The 25034-nt window shown below is 44.7% G+C and overlaps 1 protein-coding gene across 1 annotated transcript in view; it reads right to left on the bottom strand.

Annotated features, from left to right (window-relative positions):
- The window catches only part of LOC141146987 (neurabin-1-like), a 204839-nt gene extending 180548 nt beyond the window's left edge, over nucleotides 1–24291 (bottom strand). Inside the window, 2 exon segments of the mRNA XM_073633886.1 lie at nucleotides 10645–12357; nucleotides 24037–24291. Of these exon segments, the coding sequence (XP_073489987.1) occupies nucleotides 10645–12180 (1536 nt within the window). The 5' untranslated portion in view covers nucleotides 12181–12357; nucleotides 24037–24291.
- Between the last annotated feature and the right edge of the window lie 743 nt (nucleotides 24292–25034).

The following is a 25034-nucleotide window of genomic DNA, read 5'->3' as shown; positions in this document are numbered from 1 at the left end:
CAGCGGGTCATGTGATCGCCAATCTGTAAACAAGGTATATAGCTGTTTTTTTTTTTTTTTTTTTTTTTTTTTTTTTTTTTTTAGGCGTTACAAGGGGCCAAATGACACAGCACAGGCGCCGTACAACATGCTAAAAAAAAAAAAAAAAAAAAAAAAAAAAAAAAAAAAAAAGGAAAAAAAAGGAACAGGATCTGAATTTTTGGTGTTAAACGAATTAAGGGCAATTTCAAAGCCGCAGGACAGTGCAAATTCATCTCCGGCTCGGTGAAAAATAGTTCAAGAACCACTTCAAATCTAACCTATTAAGACAATGCCATTGAAAGACATTATTTGCAATTTGTAAATCACATGTCACACGGGTGTGAACAGAGGCTTAATGCATGAATATAAATTTTATCTTCTGTAACGGAATTGAGATTTGCTTTGGAAATGGAGCTGACGAGAGGTCTTACGGCCAGCAGGACATAAAGCATCACGAAGCAGAGTCAATTTCTTACTCTCTTTTCAATTAGACCAGACACAGACACACACACACACACACACACACACACACACACACACACACACACCCTATTTTGGCTGTGGGAGAGGTAAAATCAAAGCCATATGGCTGTGGGTTCTCTACCTTCTGAACCTGGCTGCTAGACTTTGGGAAGGTTTGTTCAGGACGACTTACAAATATGATGTGCATTTACTACAGCACTGTGCTGTTTGTTGAAAACCAATAACATTCTTTGTAAAATCAAAAGAAAAAGTCTTTGTGTAGCTCCTTTTTTACATCACACCGCTTACACAGATATTCATACTGGAGCAAGGCTCTTTTTTCCTGGCCCACACTTGTGCAGCTCTGAAAGAAGTGTTTGCCACGAAGAGGTCCCATTTTCCTAATGTCAGTCAGTGGGTCATAATAGAAATTATAGGTAATGGAACCCCATAAAGTAACACAAAAGCTTTATTTTATTAAAACTGCAGACATTTGCTGCTTGACAGACAGCAAACACACACAAAAAAATAAAAATAAAAAAAGTTTGTTACAGACCGCGTCTTTTCTCCTGCTGTAAGGCAGAAACACAAGCTCTACACTATCTTCTAGCTCCTAGGTTTCAAATACGGATACGTTTATTATAGATTCATTTCTCTATCCTTGTACTATGTGGCCAGCCTAGGGGCATGGTGATGTTCTTGATTGTTACTTGCTCAGATAAACAGTCATAATCGCTCCCTGATCGAGCTGCAATAAAGTCTGATGCAGTCGCTTTTTGGTGATCATTTGTTACAAAGCTCAGTCGGTTTTTAAAACGAATTTTCTTGAGCTGAGTGGTGTTCACAGGGACACCCACAGCTCAAATTTTGTCCAATTCAACAATATAGAAATTTAATAAATATAAGCAGTCTATGGACTAGCTTAATGTGTATTTCCAGTTTTGTAGACAAATTTGAGAAAACCTCATTATCCGATACTGTAGGTGGTTACTTACACAACATACCTAAAAACATTCAAGATAATTCTGATCTTTCTCTAGATGTTTGTTCAGAGCAATTCTTGGGCAGATGGCAAGCTGTTTAGAACAACCTGAAATAAGAGGAAATTCAGTCTCTGTCCCTTCTGACAAAGAGGGACACACAGAGTTTCCCCCAATTGACATCCAATGCAGAAGCCCAGCCAGCCCAACCTACCTTTAAAAACAGACGACATTCAAATTTAGTTTCAACTGATATGGAGATCTGCAGACAGTACAGACAGGGCTACACAAACTCCCCGGCCCCCCTTTGCATAGCAGAGAGGGGGGGGACACCATCACACCACCTTCAGTTTTCCAAAGAGCAAGTAAAATGTAAGCAGAAATATCTACAGTATCTATATACTGTCAACTGCGCATGTGCCAGTTGTAGGTTTCCCGCGCCTCGAAAAATCGAATTCCAGATGCCTGCAGATCTGGCTGGGGCGAGACTGGAGAGAGGCTGCACAGCCATATTTAGGACATAAAGAGGTTTCACTTACTGCACAGAGAAAACCCTAAACAAGCTGCATGTGGTGACAGGCTTTGTAAGTTAGTGGCACCTTAGTCTCATGGTGTCGTGTTAATGCTTGTCATCCCGACATTCTCCCAACCACCCCACCTCGCAAGGGCCTTGGAAAATCTTCTTCCAAATGCTCCTTGTTATAATTCCTAAGGTTGGGTTCACACTAGAGATCACAGCAGGAGTCCGGTGCGTTCCTATTCTCCAGTTCAGGTCCAATTTCAACCTGAAATCAGACCTGAAATGGACCAAAAGATGCACAGGATACCTGTGCAATTCGCACCAGAGCCAATGCAGAGAGGTGTGAACCGGCTCCATAGAGAGGCGGTCACAATCTCCTGCTATGCGAATTGGATGTGGGAAAACCCGCATTTAATTCGCAATAGTGTGAACCAGCCTTACGCTGTGCCTGTCCACCCAGGAGGAGTTTTGAATGTTGCTACCCACCTTCCCATGTTCCATATTGTCCTTTTTGCATGTAGTGTTCAAATAACATCTGGGGAAAAAGCCAGTCTTGGCTCCACCTCCTGAGCATTCCCGTTGGTTGGTTATCCTCGTGCCAATCACATAACGCCCAGCCAGCGCACATATGTATCCACAGTGGCATGAGGTCTGTGTGCTGAGAGCACGCCCTTAGTTCACTGACCAAGCTGCGGTCACACTGCAAGGATTGACCACTAGTTTGGTCTTGGGGATAGAAAAGCACTTTTAAAACTTTCCAGATCCTCCGTTCCCCCAGCAGACAGTGCTGCCCCATGCTCTGGTGGTGGAAGGTTTCTCAATGTACAATGCAGAGCTATGGGAGTCAGAAGACCTTAGACCGCTGGATTGCAAAGGAGAATACGCTGCCAGGACTGGTTTAGCAGCATGGAGTAGCCTCCCCATTAAAAAAAAAAAAAAAGATATTTAGTTGGGTGTTCATTTCTCCCCATTACCCACACTGAAGGAACCCACGCCCCCCCTCTCCCCCCACACACAAAACCGAACAATAGTTGCTTTATAAGGGTTCCAAAAACGCACAGCTCAGCTCAGCTGTGAACCCGCACATCTAGCCCCAAAACAAGTGGCTTGCTATGGGGCCAGACTTAGAAAAAGGAAGAGCAGACAGAACCTCAGAAGAGGAGGATTGGGGCAGCTCTGTGCAATACCATTGATTAGAGCAGGCAAGTATAAACCGGTTTATTATTTTAATAAAATTCAAAAAAAACAACAAAAAAAAAAAAAAAAGTTTGACTTCTCAAATTACTTTAAGCACGGGTGATGTAGCTAGCACCTTCTAGTTGTTCCCTGTGAAGGCTTTATCACCAGTGCCTTCCAGGGAGAGCTTGCTTCTGAAATGCAAAATCTTGTGAGATAGAGGGAAATAGCCATTTGTTGAAGCCAAGGCATTGTATAAATATTATGTGTTGACTGGCACAACTACTCACATTGCCAACCACGTGGCAACATATAAACAAACCGTGCCAGATTTCATAAATGTACAAGATCTGCCCCAGACATCTTTAGTGGGCTGGCTGATAACCGCTGACTTTTTACACATGCTCAGTTTGAACTGCCCAGGTCTGTGGACAAGTTTACTTTAAGCAACCACAGAAGTAGCTCAGAAATACAAAAACAAAAAGACCAAATAAAATTGGGTTACCATAGTAACTATTCCTGCCAGTATATGTGCGTGGTAAGAGAATGCACTGTTCTTTCCAATCCTAGATTTCATTTTATTATATTTCCCAGCAGCTTGCATGCAAGAGGTTTCTTATAAACTTCACGTAAAAACAAATCTCATTAAAAAAAAAAAAAAAAAAAAAAAAAGAGATCGCCACAATGTTTTACCTTTACCCGTATCACAAGGTATATAACACTGCGCTTTCTAGAAAAAGAACAAAACATGGAAACATTTATTAATCCAATGACACCGGTGTGTAATGTAATTCCCAATGCAGAAAGCCACACTTACATTTAAAAAAAAACCCCACACATTCTGAAGTCAATAAGTCCCATAAAAGCAAAATGTAAACAGGACCAGCTTAAATCAACAATAATCCAACATTACATGCATTACACCAGTGCTGGGACTGCTTTGGAATATATAAAGTAGAACTGACAGCAAACTCCTCCATTTCCACAGAGTAACGGGGTTATAATCCCGGTCATCTGTGCCCTTGTATTTAATGTCCAATTAAAGTGGAGGTCCGCTCACCACTTCAAAAATTAAAAGCCAGCAGCTGCACATACTGCAGCTGCTGACTTTTAATAGGACATTTACCTCTCCTTGAGTCCAGCGATGTCGGTACAGCAGCTGATGTTTCCATCAGCTATCAGTTGCTGTCGCCACCATTGCGGGTAAGAGAACCCGACAGTGTAGCCTTACAGCTTCACTCCGGGAACCCTACTGCGCATGCGCAAGGCTCCGCTTCTCTCTCCAATTGGCCAGGCGGCGGGGTGAGGAGGGAGCCGAGCGGTGACGTCAAGGGCCGCTAAGCAGGCTCCCAGAAGTGGGGAAAGGATACATCTGAAAGACAGGTATCCTCTCCCCCCTCAAGGTGCCAAATGCGGTACCAGAGGCGGAGAGGAATCAGATGAGAGGAAGTTCCACTTTTAGGAGATTTTCCTTCACTTCCTGTCCCACAGCCACAACAGGAAGTGGAGTGAAAATTTGTGATATCCACCAGGGCAGGTGTCTCATGTTGAAGATTTTCCATCTATACCTGTACTTGTGACCACTTATAATTTGGGGGGGGGAGATTAAATGTTGTGAATAAGGATTTTAAGAGAGACCCCGTCAGGTCTCTAAAGATTTGTGTTCTCCTACAATATAAGCATGTATACTTTCTGGCAGCCGTCTCAGAGCCTTGAAAATCTTTTTGGCACTGGACACTTGTGGGACGATCAGATGTCTGCACCGACAACTACTTTCTCCTGGAAGTGTCAATACGGCCTTCTGAGACTGCAGAGCTGGAACAGAGGAGAGGGCTGGGAAAAGGGGCTGTGGGAGAGGCAAGTACAAACTTTTGTTAATTGGAGGGAGAAGGTTTTAAAAACTTTAGAGATCTGAGATGGTTTTTTACACTGAAATGTAACCTATAAGGAACCAGCAAGTTTGCCTAATGCTCACATCAGCCAAGGCTCAATACTGCACTGGAGACCAAGTGCCAGTCTGCTGCCCCTTCCAAAATAGGCACAGCTCATAGAGCGATATAGGTGTACACTTCTGCAATGATTAGCAATCACAGCAGTACCACCATGGCAGCTTTCCAAACTATACAGGAACGTGACCAAAAAAAAACTAAAAAAAATGTGATTTGTCAGAGTTCCCTGGCTGTGCAAGAATTGCCTTAAAGCGGGGGTCCACCTATCTTTTTTTTTTTTAGTTCATTCACAAACTTTTCTTCTCAGCATTACATACTCACATATTGTGTGTAATATGTCCGCCTGTGTCAGATTTCGTCAGAAAGAATAACTTATATTATTCACTGCAGGCGGTTTCCATCTTCATTGTGGGCATTTGAAGCCCACAAGCATTTATTTCCTGGATGCGGTGAATGCTGTGCTCCCAGCATTCACCGCTCGTTCCCGCACATGCTCAGTGGCATCCTGGGAAGCCTGAGACTAGCTCCCAGGAGACTGTGCGGAGTCTGGGAGAGGCTAGAAACACGCCTACTCCCACGGGAGGAGAACCAGGAAGTGCAAAGAATAGAAAAATAAAAAGGTAATTACGGCGATTTAAATTTTTTTTAAACGGCATGTCAGCATCTAGGCAAGGAAGAGAATACATACAGATATTGTTCAAAATTTGGGTGGAACCCCGCTTTAAAAAAAAAAAAAAAAAAGGCAAGTAGTAATAGTACTACTAGTAGTAGTAAACATTTAGTAAACCTTTGACTGGATGTTGATCAAGACAAATGGCAAAGTCTTTCAGACAAAAATATGTTCACCTTCAATTATTCTGGTCACACCAAGACAAATGAGATTAAACTCAATCTGCCGAAGTAAAAAATCTAAAGAAAATCTAGACATCAAACAGAATCCATCCTTAGGGCCATTTCACACTGGGGCGGGGTCGGCGGTAAAGCGCCGCTATTGTAAGTGGCGCTTTACCGTCGGTATTCGGCCGCTAGCGGGGGGGTTTTACCCCTGCTAGCAGCTGAGAAAGGGTTAAAAAAAAAACCTCTGCAGAGGCGCTTTGCCGGCGGTATAGCCGCGCTGTCCCATTGATTTCAATGGACAGGAGCGGTGAAGGAGCGGTATACACTCCGCTCCTTCACCGCTCCGAAGATGCTGCTAGCAGGACTTTTTTCCCCATCCAGCTAGCACACTGCTCCAGTTTCACACTGGAATCAAAGCAGCGGCACTTTTGGGTCGGTTTGCAGGCCCTATTAGCGCAATAGCGCCTGCAAACCACCCCAGTGTGAAAGGGCCCTTAATGCAGGGTTACCATTTAGCCAGATTTCCAGCTGTAACAAATCACCAGAAACTATAATGAACTGAAGGCTGGTCCCTTGGAACCCAGCACACTGGGTGGTCACATTCACTGCCTTCTTTCAGAGATCAATAGAAATCTATTGACCTCCACAGATAGTAGGATGATAGACAAACATCCTCTGTTGTGCTAACAGTGCAGGTGTACTGGATGTCATCTAGAAAGATCCTCCCTTAAAAGCAGAACATCTTTTTAAAACTGCGAGCAGGCTGGCTCTTTATTGCAGTAAAGAACCAAACCTACCTGTCTGCTGGCAGTCTTTCTGCCTGTGAGCGCAGCTTAGTTTACATTCTGGCTAAGATCCCATGTTCTGGGATGACTGAACACATGTACTGCAACCATGCCATCCTGCACCAGTCAATTAAGATGGCCGCAGCCTGGCACCCAGAAAAAGCCAGGTAAAATATGCCAACGAGGGATGTTGGACCATTAAAGTGGTTGTAAAGGCAGAAGGTTTTTTTTATCTTTATTGCATCAAGAGGAAAAGCCTTCTGTGTGCTGCAGTCCCCCTCAGCGCCATCTCGATCCAGCGATGTTGCATGAGAGACTCGGCTGCCCAGGACTCTCCCTCATTGGCTGAAACAGCAGTGAAACGCTATTGGCTCCCACTGCTGTCAGTCAGTGAGCCAATGAGAAGAGAGAGGGGAAGGGACACAGAGCAGCGACTCGGTGCCCCTATAGGAGGATGCTTGCTGTGGGGGCACTCGGCAAGAGGGAGGGGCCAGAAGAGCTGAGGAGGATCTGTGCTGCTCTGTGCAAAACCACTGCACAGAGCAGGCAAGTATAAACAGGTTTGGTTTTTTGTTAAAAAATAAGGGAGACTTTAACCACTTGCCGTCCAGCCTCAGTACATATACTGCGGCAGGTCAGCTCTATTGCGCAAAACGATGTACCTGTATGCCGCACTTCATGCAATAGATACTGTGGGCATGCGTACGCGGGTCCAGCGGACTCTGTGTCCGCCAGCCAACCGGGATCTCAATAGAGAGGCAACAGGGGGGATCTGTTGTTCCTAGTGATCAGGAACAGCGAAATCTGTGCTATCCCAGTGAGCCCATCCCCCACACAGAACACACCCAGGGAACACAGTTAAACTCCTTGATTGTTGCCTAGTGTTAACCCCCTCCCTGCCAGTGTCATTTATACATTGATCAGTGCATATTTTTTAGCGCCGATTTACTGTAATGTCACTGGTCCCCAAATAGTGTCACTTGGGGTCAGATTTGTCTGCCACAATAAAGTCAATCTATCCCAGGAGTAGACAACCCCCGGCACGGGTGCCACAAGCAGCATGGGAAGCCTCTTTTGCTGGCACTCGACTCCCAATCAGCAGGGAAGTGTCAGTGAGACACTAATGCATTCCAATTTCACAATTCCCTACGCCAGACCTTCTCTGAGGGGGAGGCACTGCGCCCCCACACATTGTAAAAGATGGGAAACGTTCTTTGGGTCTCTAACTTTGCTGTAGCTGCGATCGTCAGCTTTTGTGTTGGGGGGAGAGATTGGGGGCAGGTGGGGAGGGGCGGTCCCTGTTTCCAAAAGGACGGCAACTGTCATACTGTCATTGGCCACTGCTAAAGCCAATCACAGTCCTGCTCCACCATCTGGAGAAAAAAGGACTCACTTGGTTGCCACTACCAATCTCAGAAAGAAGGGATTTCACTGTGATTGAGAAAACCCCAATCAGGTGATAGTTTGTGGAATTACTGTTGAGCTTCTGGGAACTTTATTGAAATTATTCCTGAATCTTTACATCACTTACTACTGAACCCCTGCATTGTGTCCCTTTAAGCCACAGACAGTATTCAGCGCAATGAAAAAAAAAATAAATAAATAATAATCACATCCAACTTTTGCTGCAGCGCACAAACTTTTTCTCAGCTGCGGGGCCCCAACTTATGATCCTGCACACAGGCCCCCGGCTTTCAGAAAATGCCCCTGACTTGAGCTCATCATTGCGCATCCATTCCAGATGCTTGTATGTGGCATCACATACATCCCATCCCGGTGGCCAGTGAACGTGGCACGGGGAGATACCTATGTAAAACAAAGGCATTTCCCTGTTCTGCCTACCAACACGACAAGGACCTGTGTCATGTTCTAGTGAGCCCACCCCCACTACAGTTAGAACACGCTGAGGGAACATATTTAACCCCTTGATCGCCCCCTAGTGTTTAACCCCTTCCCTGCCAGTGACATTTACACAGTAATCAGTGCATTTTTATAGCACTGATCGCTGTATAAAATGTCAATGGTCCCAAAATAGTGTCAAAAGTGTCCAATCCGAAAAAAAAAAAAAAAAAAAGCCGTCATTACCGATAAAAATTTTTTATAAAAGTGCCATAAATCTATCCCCTATTTTGTAGACGCAATAACTTTTGTGCAAATCATACACTTATTGCAATTTTTTACCAAAAATATGTAGAAGAAGAATACATATTGGCCTAAACTGGGGAAGAAATTTGTTTTTATTATTATTTTCTGGGGATATTTATTACAGCAAAAATCATTACTTTTTTTTCAAAATTGTCACTTTTTTTGTTTATAGCGCAAAAAATAAAAACCACAGAAGTGATGAAATACCACCAAAAGAAAGCTCTATTTGTGGGGAAAAAAAAAAAGTCAATTTTGTTTGGGTACAATGTCGCACGACCGCGGAATTGTCAGTTAAAGCGACGCAGTGCTGTATCGCAAAAAAGGGCTTGGTGAGGAAAGGGGTAAATCCTTCTGGGGCCGAGATGGTTAATTACACCCAATTCAGTGCATATAGAACTCTAAACCTGTACAATTTGAATACTTTGGCACCATCAATCTTTGCATTACAACTTTGGAACAAGCAGTCCACCTTGACTTAACATTCTAAACTAAAGTGGTTATAAATCTCAGACACGAAATATGAACAAAGCATATCCCTCTATAGTGTGTACGAGTCTCTATGCAGAGAACCAAGTGTCTTTTCACTCTGCTGCTTCAATCCTCCACTATCCGTAGGAGTCACTTTTGAAGAGTATTCTTGACACCAAGCGGAAAAAAAAAGGCAACGGGGGAGGGAGCTCCAGCACACAGCTAATGCTTAACCACCCCAGCTCTGTACCTGCATGTTGTGTCTCTTCCCTCCAATCAGCTCTCAGAACCTTCCTCACAGAGTATCTTGAATTCCCTGCCCCCTGCTTTCTGAAAGTTCGACAAGCTATATAAATTCTACATTTTAAACAGCCATATGGAAGAGAAGACTGCAGATAAACCAGGTACAACATACGTAAGAGGATTTGTTTCATCTCTGCGCATCATGGGATGCGACTTTGCAGTCCCAAGTGGCAGGACAAGTGTGAAAGGGGCCTAACCGCTAAAACAGATGCAGTTGTGTAGTATCTTTAAAGAATGTGAAAGGAGTGCATGAATTCTGAACGATATATGTGGCAGCATTCACACATGTTCATCATTGGGTTTGTCTCACATCACATTGTACGGTTGCAAACATGCAATACAATGTCATATTCTGCTACAATTTACCATACAAGTCAATACAAATCCAACATAAATACAAAGTAAACATCAAAAATAAGACTAAATCAATGGGTTTGATTTAGGCTCCATTCACACAAGCACTCCAAAAGTAGCATGATCTCCAGTGCGACGTCGAAGCAGGATTTTGATCCAACTTTACACTCTCTGGATCAAAGTCGCATCAAAAGTACCTTTTCAATGGCACTGCGACTTGAAAAGAATGGGCTGCGACTTGTCATGCAACCTTGATGTCCAAAGTTGCATGACAAGTTGCACAAGTGTGAATGGAGCCTTAGTAAAACTGGAGAGTGCAAAATATGGTGCAGTTTTGGATACAAAACCAATCAGCTTATTGAACAACCTGAAGTTAGAAGCCGATTGGCTACCATGCAAAGCTGCACCAAGTTTTGTGCTGTCCAGTTTTAGTAAATTAGCCCATGTGCATTTTTTTCACTAATGCACCTGAACGCATTCCTATGGCTGTACTTGGTTTACTTCAAAGGCTGAAGCTCACGTGCAGAGGTCCTAGCAATGCCTTGCATCAGTAACAATAAAACCATCAAGACAAACCAAATATTTTAAACAGTTTAAAACCAAGAAAGGATGGTGCAAAAAATAAAATCATCATTAAACTATACCTTTATTGGAGCTGTAGAAAACTTGACTTTTCTAACAGGTAGATCTTCATCCTCCGAGAGACCAGGTACTTCCTCATAAGTGCTGCCAAAATCATAATCCTCATCCTCGGCCCTCAATTTCTCATCAGCTACAGGCTGCTCAGTTTCTGTATTTTGGTCATCATCAAAAGCTGCATTTTCTATACCAAAAGCCCCAGAGGAGTATCTCAGCAAGTTTTTATTCCTGTCATTCTGTTCTTCGGACTCACTGCCTTCGTCATCACTATCCACATCATCTGTGGCTTCCTCTGTGGCCTTCTCAGTGATATCTGTGCCAAAATCATCTTTTTTTGCATTGATCTCTTGTTCATCTTTGAAATGATCCTCTACCTTCTGTTGATTGCCATTAGCACGTGGCTGAGAATCAAGGGGTTTTAGGTCATCAAATACATCATCTTCATTTAGGTCAGTATCTTCCTCTTCCTCGCTCTCAGATGACTCGTTTTGTAATACCACTAGCTCAGCTCTTACCATTTCAGTTTGAGTTTTGTCAGCCATGGGGCGCGCTACGTCCCATGACTTCCTGTCTGGGAATGCATTGTTATTTTGAATGGATTCAGCATCTTCTTCAATAACAGGACTTTCTGCGTTCTCTTCACAGTCCTGGCTCTTTACCAATGGTTGTTCCACAGCAACAACATTTATGGTCCCTTTATTATTATTTACTCCTGTAACATTCAGCGAGGACAAGTGGTTAGATGTGGCTGAAGAAGCAGTGGTATCAAATAAAATCTCATCAGTCTTGGACAGGTTCCTAAATTCTTCCCCATCACTGTCAGCAAGGAAACTTTCCAATCTCTTGCTAATTGGTCCAGCATTTAGAGAGGAGGAAGAGGAGGAGGAACATGTTGACCGATGACTGATCTGACTGATTTCCACTGATGAGGACTTGGTTAACTTTGAGGAGTTAATGTTGGGGCTCCAATCAGATGAAGAACTCTCAACATCAACAGATCCATGTCGGCGTTCCAGTCTGATCGGTTTCTCTTCCTTTGTTGGGGAAGACCTGTCAAAAGTGCCTTGCTTGTTAAGGTTTCTTTCAAAGAGTTTCCTGGTTTCTGAAAACTTCTCTGCCAGGGTTGCTTTGTCCAAGTCTTCATCCTCACCTGCTTTGACCACCTTCTCCTGAACAGGTAGATCAGGGCTGACATTTAAGGCATTATTTCTTTGCACACTTACAACAGAAGTGTTTGTTGGAGGAGAAGAACATTCAGGTTTTATGAGTTTACTTTCATTCTGATTATCACTTGGAGTCGAGCTCATCTGCATAAACATGTTCTTGATTTTGTGAACGCGGTTTCCATACGAGGCACGGCCTCGGGTGAGGTCAGCTGGTGCTCCATTAGTGTTCGGCTTTAAAGAAGCAGGCTTCGGGGAGATCTCTGGTTTCATCCCATCAAAAGAACATTTGATAGCATGGAAATCGGACTTGTAGGAATTTCTGTGTGGAGAAGCACTTCTTAGGTTCCTCTCCCCTTTTCCCTCCGTTTTCATCATTTTTGGATCACAAAAAAGGCCTGTCTGGGAAAATGTACAAATGTCACTCCCCTTTTCACATGGACCACAGGGATCATAGGAATTAGGGCTGTGTAGGATTCATGGGAAATCCCAAGCAATGAATCATTCCCTCCACGCTCAGCTGTCTGTCTAATTTCATTGCTACAAGACAACCATCTGCTGAAAGAAAAAGAGAGAAAAAAAAAAAAAGTGAAACGGTGGCCAGAACATTTTCCATGATCTTTTGTCACACACGTGTAAGCTTCTAGCAGAACTTCACTGAGGATTGCACGCAAGAATCAAATTAATCTCTGCAAGAGGCATATTAAAGGGTAAGTTCACCTTTGTACACTCTAAATTCCTGCTCTCCTATGCACCAATATAGCATTCATGTACTTTTTTGCAAAAACATCAAAGCTTTCCATTAGGATCCCTTTCACACTGGGGCATTTTTCAGGCACTTTAGCGTTTAAAAAAAAAAAAAAAAAAAAAAGCACCTGTAAAGAGCCTGAAAGAAGCCTCATCTGCAATCCCAATGTGAAAGCCCGAGTGCTTTCACACTGGGGCGCTGCACTGGCAGGGCGTCAAAAAAAGTCCTGCAAGCAGCTTCTTTGCAGCGCTTTCCTGTTTTTGCCACTGGGCTGGGTGTGCCAATGGCCCAAGCCCTTTCACACTGCCAGCGCCTGAAAAACGCCCCAGTGTCAAAGGGGTCTTAAGCGGCGCTTTACCAGCGTTTTTTGGGCGCTGGCAGTGTGAAAGGGCTCGCGCTTTCACATTGGGATTGCAGATGAGGCTTCTTTCAGGCGCTTTACAGGCTCTTTTTTTAACGCTAAAGCGCCTGAAAAACACCCCAGTGTGAAAGGGGTCTAAAGCGTAACTCCCCTTTTTTTGAGGAAAAAAAAAACACCACATTCCCCTCTGGGTGATCTATGTACATTACAAGGATAACAACCTTTGTTGCAGATTCCTACCTTTTGTTATTCTGAAGTAATCCATGTGTGTTTTTCTGTGCCTCTGTACTGAGTGGGTCTAATAGGAGTGGTTTCATAATTAACTGTCAGGTGTGCAGCTGCAGGGCACTAATGAGGAAATCTGTTGGGCCTGCATCCCTTTAGACAAGTTCCTATTGAAAGTATCTCTCCAAAATAACATTTTTTGTTGCAGGGGATGCCTGAAATCTGACTTGCAGACTTGTGTGATTGGCTCACATATTTTCCCAGAAGCAGGAAATGATGTTTCTGGGGAGTGGTCAGTACACATTCTGTGTACAGAAAAACTCCAGGTAGCCATATTGCAATGCATTCTCAGAAAATTACATTGGCTGCAGATTGAAAAGGAAAGTTAATTTTTAATAACATTCAAATTACAATATTATTAGTCGAAATTATATGTGCCATATTATTTTTTCTTTAATTTGCTTTTTTTGTTCCCCACCAAAGGGGAGTTACCCTTTAAATCTAGAGTCACTCACTTTTCTTGTCTAAATCCATGTTTCCATTAGTAATGTCTTCTTCTTGATCAGAAAGGAGTTGATCAGCTGATCTCATTAGCACACACACACTGCATCATCCACCCTCTCATTCTCAGGTGCACGTTTTTTTTAAATGTAATGCAATCAGTGATCGCCCTTCTTACTAAATACACAATTGCGTAGTGTATGGCCATCTTTATACAAGTACATAGGAGGGAGTGGACAAACACTCAGATGTCAAGCCCCGTTCACAACTCTGCATAGCGGGAACTCGCACTATGCGTTGTTTTTTGTTTTAGTGGTGGGGGAGGAGTTTTGGAGCATTTTCACTCATCACACATAGGGTAGTCCGCCCACCTGAATGGGCTGCCACACACACACACACACACACACACACACCGCCCCAAAAAGGAGCTTCAGAACTTTTTTTTTTTTTTTTAGTGGCGCTTGGTGCGATTTTTACTGCCATTTTTGGTGCAGTGCATTTCTGAAATGCAAGGAAAAGCACAGATGTGAATGGAGCCTCATTGTTCTTGTGTTACTGCACCAATTTCACTTTCAGGCCCCACTTACATCTAGCATAGTGGGAGCGCACATTTTGTGTCTCGTTTTTCCTGTGACATGCATAGGGCAGCCTGTTGATTTAAATTGGCTGCACTACATGTGGTTAATGGGATATTTTGGCGTTTGTGGGTTGTGTGTTTTTTACTGTGTGTTTTGCAGCATTTGCCCCTCTTTTTTTCACATGGCAAAATCTGAGTTTGCTTCTGTGTTTGGTGTGCTGTTAATGAATGGCACTGAAAGCGCAACTAGTAATTTTAGGTGTAAAAACATGGCAATACACTATGCAATCTGATTGTATATTTATTGAGAAGGGTGATCACTGATTGTTTTTTTATTTATTTTTAATGGAATGTAATCAAACACGTGCAACTCCTTCCTGTGTCATGACCTACAGTCTGATCAGGAAGAAGACATCACTAATGGAAACGTGGATTTAGACAAGTGACTCTAGATTTAATGGAAAGTTATGATATTTTTGCAAAAAAAGTACATGAATGCTATATTGGTGCACAGGGGAGCTGTAATTTAGAGAAAAAAAAAAAAAAAAAAGTGTACAAAAAGGTGAATTTACCCTTTAACCACTTAGCACTTTAACCCCCTTCCTAACCAGACCAATTTTCAGCTTTCGGTGCCCTCACATTTTGAATGACAATTACTCAGTCATGCAACACTGTACCTATATGAAAATTTTTGTCCTTTTTTTTTTTTTCACACATTGGCATGGTGGCATTTAATCACCACTGGGTTTATTTTTTGCGCTATTAAAAGAAAAAAGACCGAATATTCTGTAAAAAAATTTTTATCGTTCTTCATATATTTGGGCCAAAATTTATTCCGCTACATAGCTTTGGTAAAAATAACCCAAATCGGTGTAAATTATTTGGTCTTTGTGAAAGTTATAGAGTCCACAAGCTATGGTGCCAATCTCTGAAAATTGATCACACCTGAAGTACTGATGGCCTATCTCATTTCTTGAGACCCTAAGGCTGGGTTCACACTGGTCCGACAAACGCTCCGACATTGGGAGCTCATGTCGCATGACGTGTGAAATGTAATGTTTCCCTATGGGAGCCGTCCTAACTGGTCCGACACAAGTCGTTCCGACTTTAGAAATGCTCCCTGTACTACTTTGGTCCGACTTTGATCCTACTTCAGCCTATTGACTATCATTGAAGTCGGATCAAAGTCAGATTGCCGTCTTGCATGATCCGACTTCGGCACGCGACTTGTGCTCAGATGTTCTTGAGGGGGAACTCCGCGCCAAATTTTAAATAAAAAACCGGCATGGGTTCCCCCTCCAAGAGCATACCAGGCCCTTGGGTCTGGTATGGACCTTGAGGGGAACCCCCTACGCCGATAAAAACGTCGTGGGGGTCCCCCCCAATCCATACCAGACCCTTATCCGAGCACGCAGCCCGGCCGGACAGGAATGGGGGTGGGGACGAACGAGCGCCCCCCCCCCTCCTGAACCGTACCAGGCCGCATGCCCTCAACATGGGGGGGGGGGTCGGTGCTTTGGGGGAGGGGGCGCGCTGCGGCCCCCACCCCAAAGCACCTTGTCCCCATGTTGATGAGGACAAGGGCCTCTTCCCGACAACCCTGGCCGTTGGTTGTCGGGGTCTGCGGGCGGAGGGCTTATCGGAATCCAGGAGCCCCCTTTAATAAGGGGGCCCCCAGATCCCGGCCCCCCACCCTATGTGAATGAGTATGGGGTACATGGTACCCCTACCCATTCACCTAGGGAAGTGTCAATAAAAAAAAAAACCACAGTACACAGGTTTCAAAATTAATTTATTGGGCAGCTCCGGTATCTTCTTCCGACTTCTCCCGGTGTTCCGCCTCTTCTCCCGGGCCCCGCCGCTATCTTCTTCCAGCTCTATTGCCAGCGAGGGGCCCGGTCTGCTGCCGCTGTCTTGCCGCTTCTTCTCTTCATCTCTTCTTCCGATGTTGACACGACGCTCTCCCCGGCTGGAATGCTCTCTGTGCGCTCTGCTCTGACTTATATATGCGGTGACCCCGCCCCCTTATGCCGTCACAGTCTCTGGGCATGCTGGGACTGTGACGGCATAAGGGGGCGTGGTCATCGGGTGATGACCACGCCCCCTAAAACGTCACAGTCCCAGCATGCCCAGGGACTGTGACGGCATAAGGGGGCGGGGTCACCGCCTATATAAGTCAGAGCAGAGCGCACAGAGAGCATTCCAGCCGGGGAGAGCGTCGTGTCAACATCGGAAGAAGAGATGAAGAGAAGAAGCGGCAAGACAGCGGCAGCAGACCGGGCCCCTCGCTGGCAATAGAGCTGGAAGAAGAGGCGGAACACCGGGAGAAGTCGGAAGAAGATACCGGAGCTGCCCAATAAATTAATTTTGAAACCTGTGTACTGTGGTTTTTTTTTTATTGACACTTCCCTAGGTGAATGGGTAGGGGTACCATGTACCCCATACTCATTCACATAGGGTGGGGGGCCGGGATCTGGGGGCCCCCTTATTAAAGGGGGCTCCTGGATTCCGATAAGCCCTCCGCCCGCAGACCCCGACAACCAACGGCCAGGGTTGTCGGGAAGAGGCCCTTGTCCTCATCAACATGGGGACAAGGTGCTTTGGGGTGGGGGGCCGCAGCGCGCCCCCTCCCCCAAAGCACCAACCCCCCCATGTTGAGGGCATGCGGCCTGGTACGGTTCAGGAGGGGGGGGGGCGCTCGCTCGTCCCCACCCCCATTCCTGTCCGGCCGGGCTGCGTGCTCGGATAAGGGTCTGGCATGGATTGGGGGGGACCCCCACGCCGTTTTTATCGGCGTAGGGGGTTCCCCTCAAGGTCCATACCAGACCCAAGGGCCTGGTATGCTCTTGGAGGGGGAACCCATGCCGGTTTTTTATTTAAAATTTGGCGCGGAGTTCCCCCTAAAGATTCATACCAAACACAGTGCCGGGCATTGGCGGGGATCCAAGTCGGATCCCCGTTCATTGAAAGTCGGACACATGCCGGCTTCATGTCGCAGGGCAAAGTCGGATCCAAGGTAGGACGGCTGTCGTGTCGCACCAGTGTGAACCCAGCCTCAGTGCCGGTTCACACAGGGGCAACTTGTCAGGCGACCTAGACAAGTCGCCTCCCGTTCTGTACAATGGAACCGTTCTAATAGGAGCGACGCAAGTCGCTCCGACTAAGAAAAAGGTTCCTGTACTACTTTGGGGGCGACTTGCATAGACTTCTATACAGAAGTCGTTTTGCAAGTCGCCGTGGCAGTTGTGTGCAGGTCGCCTCGGTGAGGCGACCTGCAAGTCGTGCCGCCCCTGTGTGAACCGGGGCTTACAAGCCAGGAAAATAGAAATACCCCCCAAATGACCCCTTTTTGGAAACTAGACATTCCAAGGTATTTAGTAAGAGGCATGGTGAGTTTTTTGAAGTTGTAATTTTCTCCCACAATTCTTTGCAAAAATCAAGATCTTTCTTTTTTTTTCCTCCACAAAAATTGTTTTATTAGCAGGTTATTTCTCAAACACAGCATATGCATAACACAAATTACACCCCAAAACACATTCTACTATTCCTCCTGAGTATGGCGATACCACATGTGTGAGACTTTTCCACAGTGTGGCCACATACAGAGGCCCAACATGCAGGGAGCTCCATCAGGCGTTCGCGGAGCATAAATTACACATATAATTTCTTGACTACCTCTTACACTTTTGAAGGCCCTGGAGAACCAGAACAATGGAAACAGCCCAAAAATTACCCCATTTTGGAAAGAAAACAACCCAACGTATAATCTATGAGGCATATCAAGTCTTTTGAACACGTAATTTTTTTCTACAAGTTTTTGGAAAATGAAAACGCATATTTTTTTTTTTTTTTTTTTTTTTTTTTTTTTTTTTACACAATGTTTCTAACACATAGCATGTACATACCAAAACTACACCCCAAAATAGATTCTCCTACTCCTGAGTACGGCGATACCACATGTGGGAGACTTTTCCATAGCGTGGCTACATAGAGAGGACCAACATGCAGGGAGCACCATCAGGTGTTCTAGGGACATAAGTTTCAAATCTAATTTGACTACCTATTACACTTTTGTGAGGCGCTGTAGTGGCATGGATGAGAACCGATGTGCCAAGGATGAGCATGAAGGAGTACGGCTGAGCATAGATGGGATGGCTGGGTATGGCTGAGTATGAATGGGTATGGCTAATTATGGATGGGGGTGGATGGGATGGCTGAGCGTGGATGGATGAGTATGCTGAGTATGGATGGGTGAGCATGGATGAGTATGGATGGATGGATGAATATGCTGAGTATGGATGGCTGAGCATGCTTAGTATGAATGAGTATGCTCAGCATGGATGGCTGAGCATGGATGGATGAGTATGAATGAGTATGGATGGGTGAGCATGGATGAGTATGCCGAGTATGGATGAGCATGGATGGCTGAGTATGCTAAGTATGGATGGGTGAGCATGGATAGATGGATGAGTATGCTCAGTATGGATGGGTGAGCATGGATGGATGAGCATGGATGGCTGAGTATGGTTGGGTGAGCATGGATAGATGAGTATGGTTGGGTGAGCATGGATAGATGAGTATGGTTGGGTGAGCATGGATAGATGAGTATGGTTGGGTATGCTGAGCATGGATAGATGAGTATGGTTGGGTATGCTGAGCATGGATAGATGAGTATGGTTGGGTATGCTGAGCATGGATAGATGAGTATGGATGGGTATGCTGAGCATGGATGGCTGGAATGGGCACTGAGCAGCGCTGTGGGCAGGCACTGCTGCTACCGATCTCTCCCCTCTCACTGTACCAATAGGTATGGGGAGGGGAGAGAGAAACCGGACGTGACGCCGGTTTGTTTACTAGTGATCGTTCCGTCATTTGACGGAGCAATCACGTGGTAAATGGCCGCTATCCTCGATACCATGGTCACGGATGTTCTCAGGTGCACGCGAGAGCGGGATTCTGGGAGGACGTCATAGTACGCCCTCCCAGCATTATCCAACCGCGCTGCAGCCGTCATTCGGCTATAGTGCGGTCAGCAAGTGGTTAAACTTGGTCGGGTCAATGTTGTAGTTACTAAAGGACCAGTCCCCCTAAAACTACAATTTGTTATGTGTATACATACACAAAAAATTAAATCGCCCATTAGGTTTCCTGTAGGCAAGCACTAATAATTACCCAGAGCTGTTGGAATCTTATTCCAAATGCTGTAATCTCTAGAAAGTAGTTTAAAAAAATAAAAATCATCTAAAGCCTCGTACACATGATGAAAACAGATGACGAATGATCATCCGTTTGTTTTTTGCATGCTCTCATATCAAAAAAAAAACAACAGGTTACCAAAGTTACAAAAATTCTCATATGACAAAATATAACTTTGATGTCATGTGTTGTATTGTAATATATTCTTTCATTTCCCAACATGTGTGGTCTTGCTCTTCTGGGGGGTTTTTTTTCAGATGAATACTGTAATGATTAAAGGAAAATCGTTCTGGTATCATACGAGAAATAAAAAAAAAATTGTGTTTGTCCCGATTGGCTCTCAAAATTTGTGATTGTGTACCCAGGAACACATGCATTAGAATCAATACTAACAGTAGTCGGTGGTAAAATCTACCTTCATCTAGTCAAAACTAAAATAATAGTGGGCAGACTGTTCCTTTAATAGTCTAATTAAAGTCATTTATAAATATCACAACCATGCATTTAAAAAAATAAATAAAAACAAAAACACCCCAGTGACAGGAAGACAGGCTATTAGAAACAGACAAGTTGGAACTTCTAGTTCCAGAATAATTTGGTCTGATGGAAGCTATCCACCTGTTACAAATCAGATGGTAAATGTACAGGAGAATGTACAAACACCTATGCAGTAAAAGGACTTATCTGATTTAATCTAAAAACGACACATTGGTCCTCAGTGTCCCTCTTCTTGTATATAGAGAAAGTTCCCACAATTTATCATGCACCACCACATCTCATCCTTTTTTTCCTATAGCTGAAAAGTGTTCTTCCAATTTTCCATAAAGGTTAAGCAAATGTAATGGCTTGACCTTTACATTACATCGCTTCTGTCAAATCAAAAGAATTGTGTGCAATCAGATTTTAACGTGTGTTCCCAGCTTTAAGTATATCTGAAGCAAAGACTTGTTTTCCTCTATTTTGGATTGAGTGAGGAATGGCAAAACACCTTTAGCTTTTATTCTACCTTTTGTGCCTACTGAGGAGATTTCCCTTCCTTCCTGGCATACAGACACAGTAGAAAAACAGGAAATCTCTCAGAAATGAAGGAAAATCCAACTTAAAGTGGAGTTCTACCCAAAAGCGGAACTTCCGCTCATTTGTCATCGTCCCCCCGATGCCGCATTTGTCTTTGACAGGTATCCTGTCCCCACTTCCAGCAGTCCAGGCCATGGCAAATTACGCCAGAAGCTCGGCTCCTTCCCTCGCCACTGGGCCAGTAGCAGAGCACAGCAGCGCCTTGTGCATGCTCAGTAGGAACCCAGCGTGAAGCCGTAAAGCTACACTGCAGGGTTCCCTTACCTGCAATGGCAGCACCAGATAGCTGTCCCCAGTGCAAGATTTCCCCTCTATTTTTGTTCTGGTTACAGCTCAAACTTTGGACATTTCCTCACTCTCAGTTCACGTATATGCGATGAGGAAAATGCAGCGAATCCTGTGCGTTTCCCGCACAGCAATGAAATCGCAAGGCGATCTGCTGCGAGTGTCAATGTTAAATTGACGACAACCCAAAACAGCTTGCAAAACGCTGCGAGATTGCCTGAATCGGATCGCATGGGTGTTCATACCCATGCGATCAGATTCTGGTGCAGCAAAAAAAAATAAAAAATATGTGTCCTGCACCATTTTGGTGGGGATGTGGTGTGAGTTGAGCCATAAAAAATTACTGCGATTTACACTTGGTAATGTGAACCTACTCAGTCCTGCAGAAAATGGTCACCAGGACAAACATATATAAAGGCAACCTTTTCAACACAGAAGAACCATTGAAATAACTTCCTGGCCTCAGGGAACCCCTGCAAAAAAAATGTCTATCCACAACTCATGATACATTAGTGTGATGGTCAGTGGGAAGAATGCTCCTTACATTTGTGGTCATCGGGAAGAATCCCCCCCTTACAGATAGATAAAAAGATTGATGTGTGGGAGGCATTTCTCACCTGGTACCCTCTGGAGGAACACTGGTTTAAAAACCCTGATATGGAGTAAAGGCAACAATTAAAAAAAAAAAAAAACCCTGATGGAACCTCTAACCCCTTATCACTGTATCTGGGATTTTTTTTTCCTCTTGTCTGGGCTTTAGACACTTTTCAGAAAATAAAGAGTTATAAAAAAAAAAAAAAAAAAAAGTTTAATTATCAGTATAAGTTCATAGAAAGAATTGGTGTATTCTAAGCCCAAGTTTACTGCTGCAGAACACCCGGTCAATCTGTTCTTCATGTGACATTTAAGTAACACTTTTTCAATACAAATCGGTTTGGTTGCCCGAGTGACTGACAGCATTTTCTACACATCATTACCCCAGGCCTGCATGCTTTCAGGCATACTACTACTACACATAATGGAGAAAATAAATGTCACTTTGTCTCTTTGCCAGTACCAATCAGCTTTAAAGAAACCAATAAAGTTCAGGCTTAGAAAAGCCAACAAGTAGCCTAATAACTAAAAGTCCAGGGAAGACCTGCCCACCAGGGATATCAGAGCCCCGTTAAATAAGAAGATTTCTCTCTTACAATGGTGACCCCCCCTTACACTGCAAAGGGTTAAAGGCTCCTTTATGCCAAGGCTACCTAAGAAAGGGACTTCTGCTTTCCCAATACCAAGCTCCTATAGGCTCACTGCACATTGGGCAACCAGCCCCTGCAGCCATTTCTCCACGGCACTCCAACATCATCACATACAATGCAGGGCCAATAGGTGTGCATTATACAGGGCCAGCAGGCGTGCATTATACATACAGGGCCAGCAGGCGTGCATTATACATACAGGGCCAGCAGGCGTGCATTATACAGGGTGATGCAGAGGTATTGGCCACAAGTCAGAGGAGCGGTGGATAAAAATCCTTACTCATTGTACCTTAGGAATAAATGCTCATTTAACCCTTGCAGTGTAGGGGGAAGCACCTGATTGGCTGCAGCCACTTTTAGGGCTCATGCACACAGGACGGCAGCGCTACAGTAGCACAAAAAAAAAAAAAAAAAAAAAAAAAAAAAGCCCTTTTTTTTCACGTTAACTGTGTTTTTACATTAGCATTTTTGCGTGCTTTGCCACGTCAGTGTTTATTAAAAATACTCTCTACAATGTAAAAAACGCCTAAAAAAAAAAAAAAAAAAAAATGTCAAACGCGTCTTGACGGGTTTTTTCAGCTCGTTTTTACTGCTCCTGGAAGCACAGGATGGCTTTTTTTTACTGCCTCCAACAGTTCGTGTGTGCATGGACACATAGGCTAACATAGAGGGGCTTTTAGAGGCAGTAAAAAAAATAAAAAATAAAAACCCCATCAGAGGCCCCTAACAGCAGCTATAAAAACCCTTAAGATGACAATTTTCCCCATTTGGCTCTTTCGGTTTTTCAGTGGAAGGATTTCAGGCTGGAAAGGCCATCAGAGAAACCCAGTGAGGATATTGTGGCCTGTTCATCAGGAACCAGCAGACATTCCCTCCATGGATGGCCAACTTAAAGCTGATGTCAGACGGGCGATTCTGCTATTAAACTGGCAGTGGCCGAATCGCTGAAGAGGCCGCCCCGTCTGTCTCACTGTAGCAGGAATGAGCTCAGTTGTGTTCAGAAATGACTAAGCTATCCCGCTAGGCCACTATTAAAAGGGGACAGCCAGCAATGGGATAGGATCACCCAGCGCAAGGATCCAGAATAGCACCCCCCCCCCCACACTGTTAATACATAGAGTGGGTGTACCTCCCTAAGTCTATTCTTTGCCCCCTTGCTTCTCTGCACCTGCCCCCACGCCCCTTGTCCCAGCCAATCATAGGTGGCGGAAGCATTGTGTGCCCCTTGGATGAGTGCAGCTGCAGGGTGGGGCATGCCTCTGATTGGCTGCTTGCTTTGACAGCTGCATGGCGGGAGGGCTCCGCAGGGACTCTAAATACACCTGAGCTCGGCTCTGCCCTGTGGTTGGGACGAGCTCGGCTCTACTCTGTAAAACTTACATTAAAAAAAAAAAAACACTTACCTGAGTGATCCCGCCAGGTCGCTGTCACTGTATTGAGCCAATCAGACATTCCCCGCCCTGAAGCACTTACCCATGGAGTACCTTGGCTGCTTACGATTGGCCCAGTACAGCGTCCTGGCGGGATCACTGGGATGGGTTGGGCCAATGGGAATACGTCTGAGCTGATCCCTACTCTGCACTCCCACACAGCGAGATGTCACCGCCGCCGGTCGCTATGGAAGTGACAGATGTCTGTGGGGACCATTCCAGAATGACAGGCGGACTGTTGGTGACAAATCCCATTGGCTGAGCCCGTCATCTGACACCAGTGGCCCCCAGCAGGCCACTCTCCTCCGGGGCCACTCCGGTGACCCCATAAAACATTCCTGGTCCTATAAGAAGGGGTGAGGGGGGTGCAGTCCTCCAGGGAAGACTCTCATCCCGGGAATCTCCATAAACACCCTCCAAAGTGTAGTACAAGGTGGCCCGGCCGGGTGAGCTGACACACACACACCCCATTATGTGTCCCGGACCCCGGAGAAGTAGCGAGAACCGAGCCGGGAGTCCCCCCCTCCTCCACACACAAAGAACTCGGCGCCTCGTCCGCCTCACACCATGCGGGAAACTTCTCCAACTACCTGAACTCTCCTCCGTCCTCCCCCCCGCCAAGGTGCGCTCGTTGGATCCGTCCCGTACAAGAGCCGCCGTCTGGGAACAGTCCAACCTGCGCGTCGGGGGGAGTCTTCGGTACCAATGAGTGGTCCTTGCGCTCCCTTTCACCGAGCCGCCATCACTTTTTTTCCTCCTCCTTCCCGGGGCTCCGTCTCCTTCTTCCTCCTCGCTCTTCCCAAATAACTGCGAAGTGCGAGCCCAGCGCGCGTGCACGCCGTCCCCAGCCAATCAATGGCCCTTAGGAGAGGCGCGCTCCCGCTCCGGAGTTGCGGCGTGCCTGCGCTGGATAGATAAGGGAGAGGGACAGTGGGGGGCGAGCGCAGGACTTCCCAGGGCGCGCTCCCGCACTCTCTCTAGGGAAGGCCCGGGCGCGTGCACGGGAAGCCTCAAGTTTGAGACCCGAGACCCGAGACCCATGCGGCTTCCCCGGCTATAGACAAGTGAGAATGGCCACCTACCGTCCTCATATCACCGGGGGATCCAGACTGGAGAGGACACTGCTTCCCAACATAGCACCCCCATTATTTGTAGAATAGAGAAGGAGTTCCCCTTGGGATTTGGACTTTAACGGCTCTCAGATAAATGTAATAACTTAATGTAGTAGAAAAGGTATCCAAATATTTAAAATATAAGTATAATAATCTAAGTATAATAATAATAATATAAGTATAATAATATAAGTATAATAATAATAATCTAAGTATAATAATAATAATATAAGTATAATAATAATAATCTAAGTATAATAATAATAATATAAGTATAATAATCTAAGTATAATAATAATAATCTAAGTATAATAATAATAATCTCAGTATAATAATAATAATCTAAGTATAATAATAATAATATAAGTATAATAATATAAGTATAATAATAATAATCTAAGTATAATAATAATAATATAAGTATAATAATAATAATCTAAGTATACCGTATTTGTTCTACTACAAGAAGATGTTAC

The sequence above is a fragment of the Aquarana catesbeiana genome, linkage group LG06 (assembly GCF_042186555.1).
Source record: "Aquarana catesbeiana isolate 2022-GZ linkage group LG06, ASM4218655v1, whole genome shotgun sequence".
In the NCBI taxonomy this organism is placed as follows: Eukaryota; Metazoa; Chordata; class Amphibia; order Anura; family Ranidae; genus Aquarana; species Aquarana catesbeiana.
Note: the sequence above shows the minus strand (reverse complement) of the source record. Positions and strands in the feature narration are given on the sequence as shown.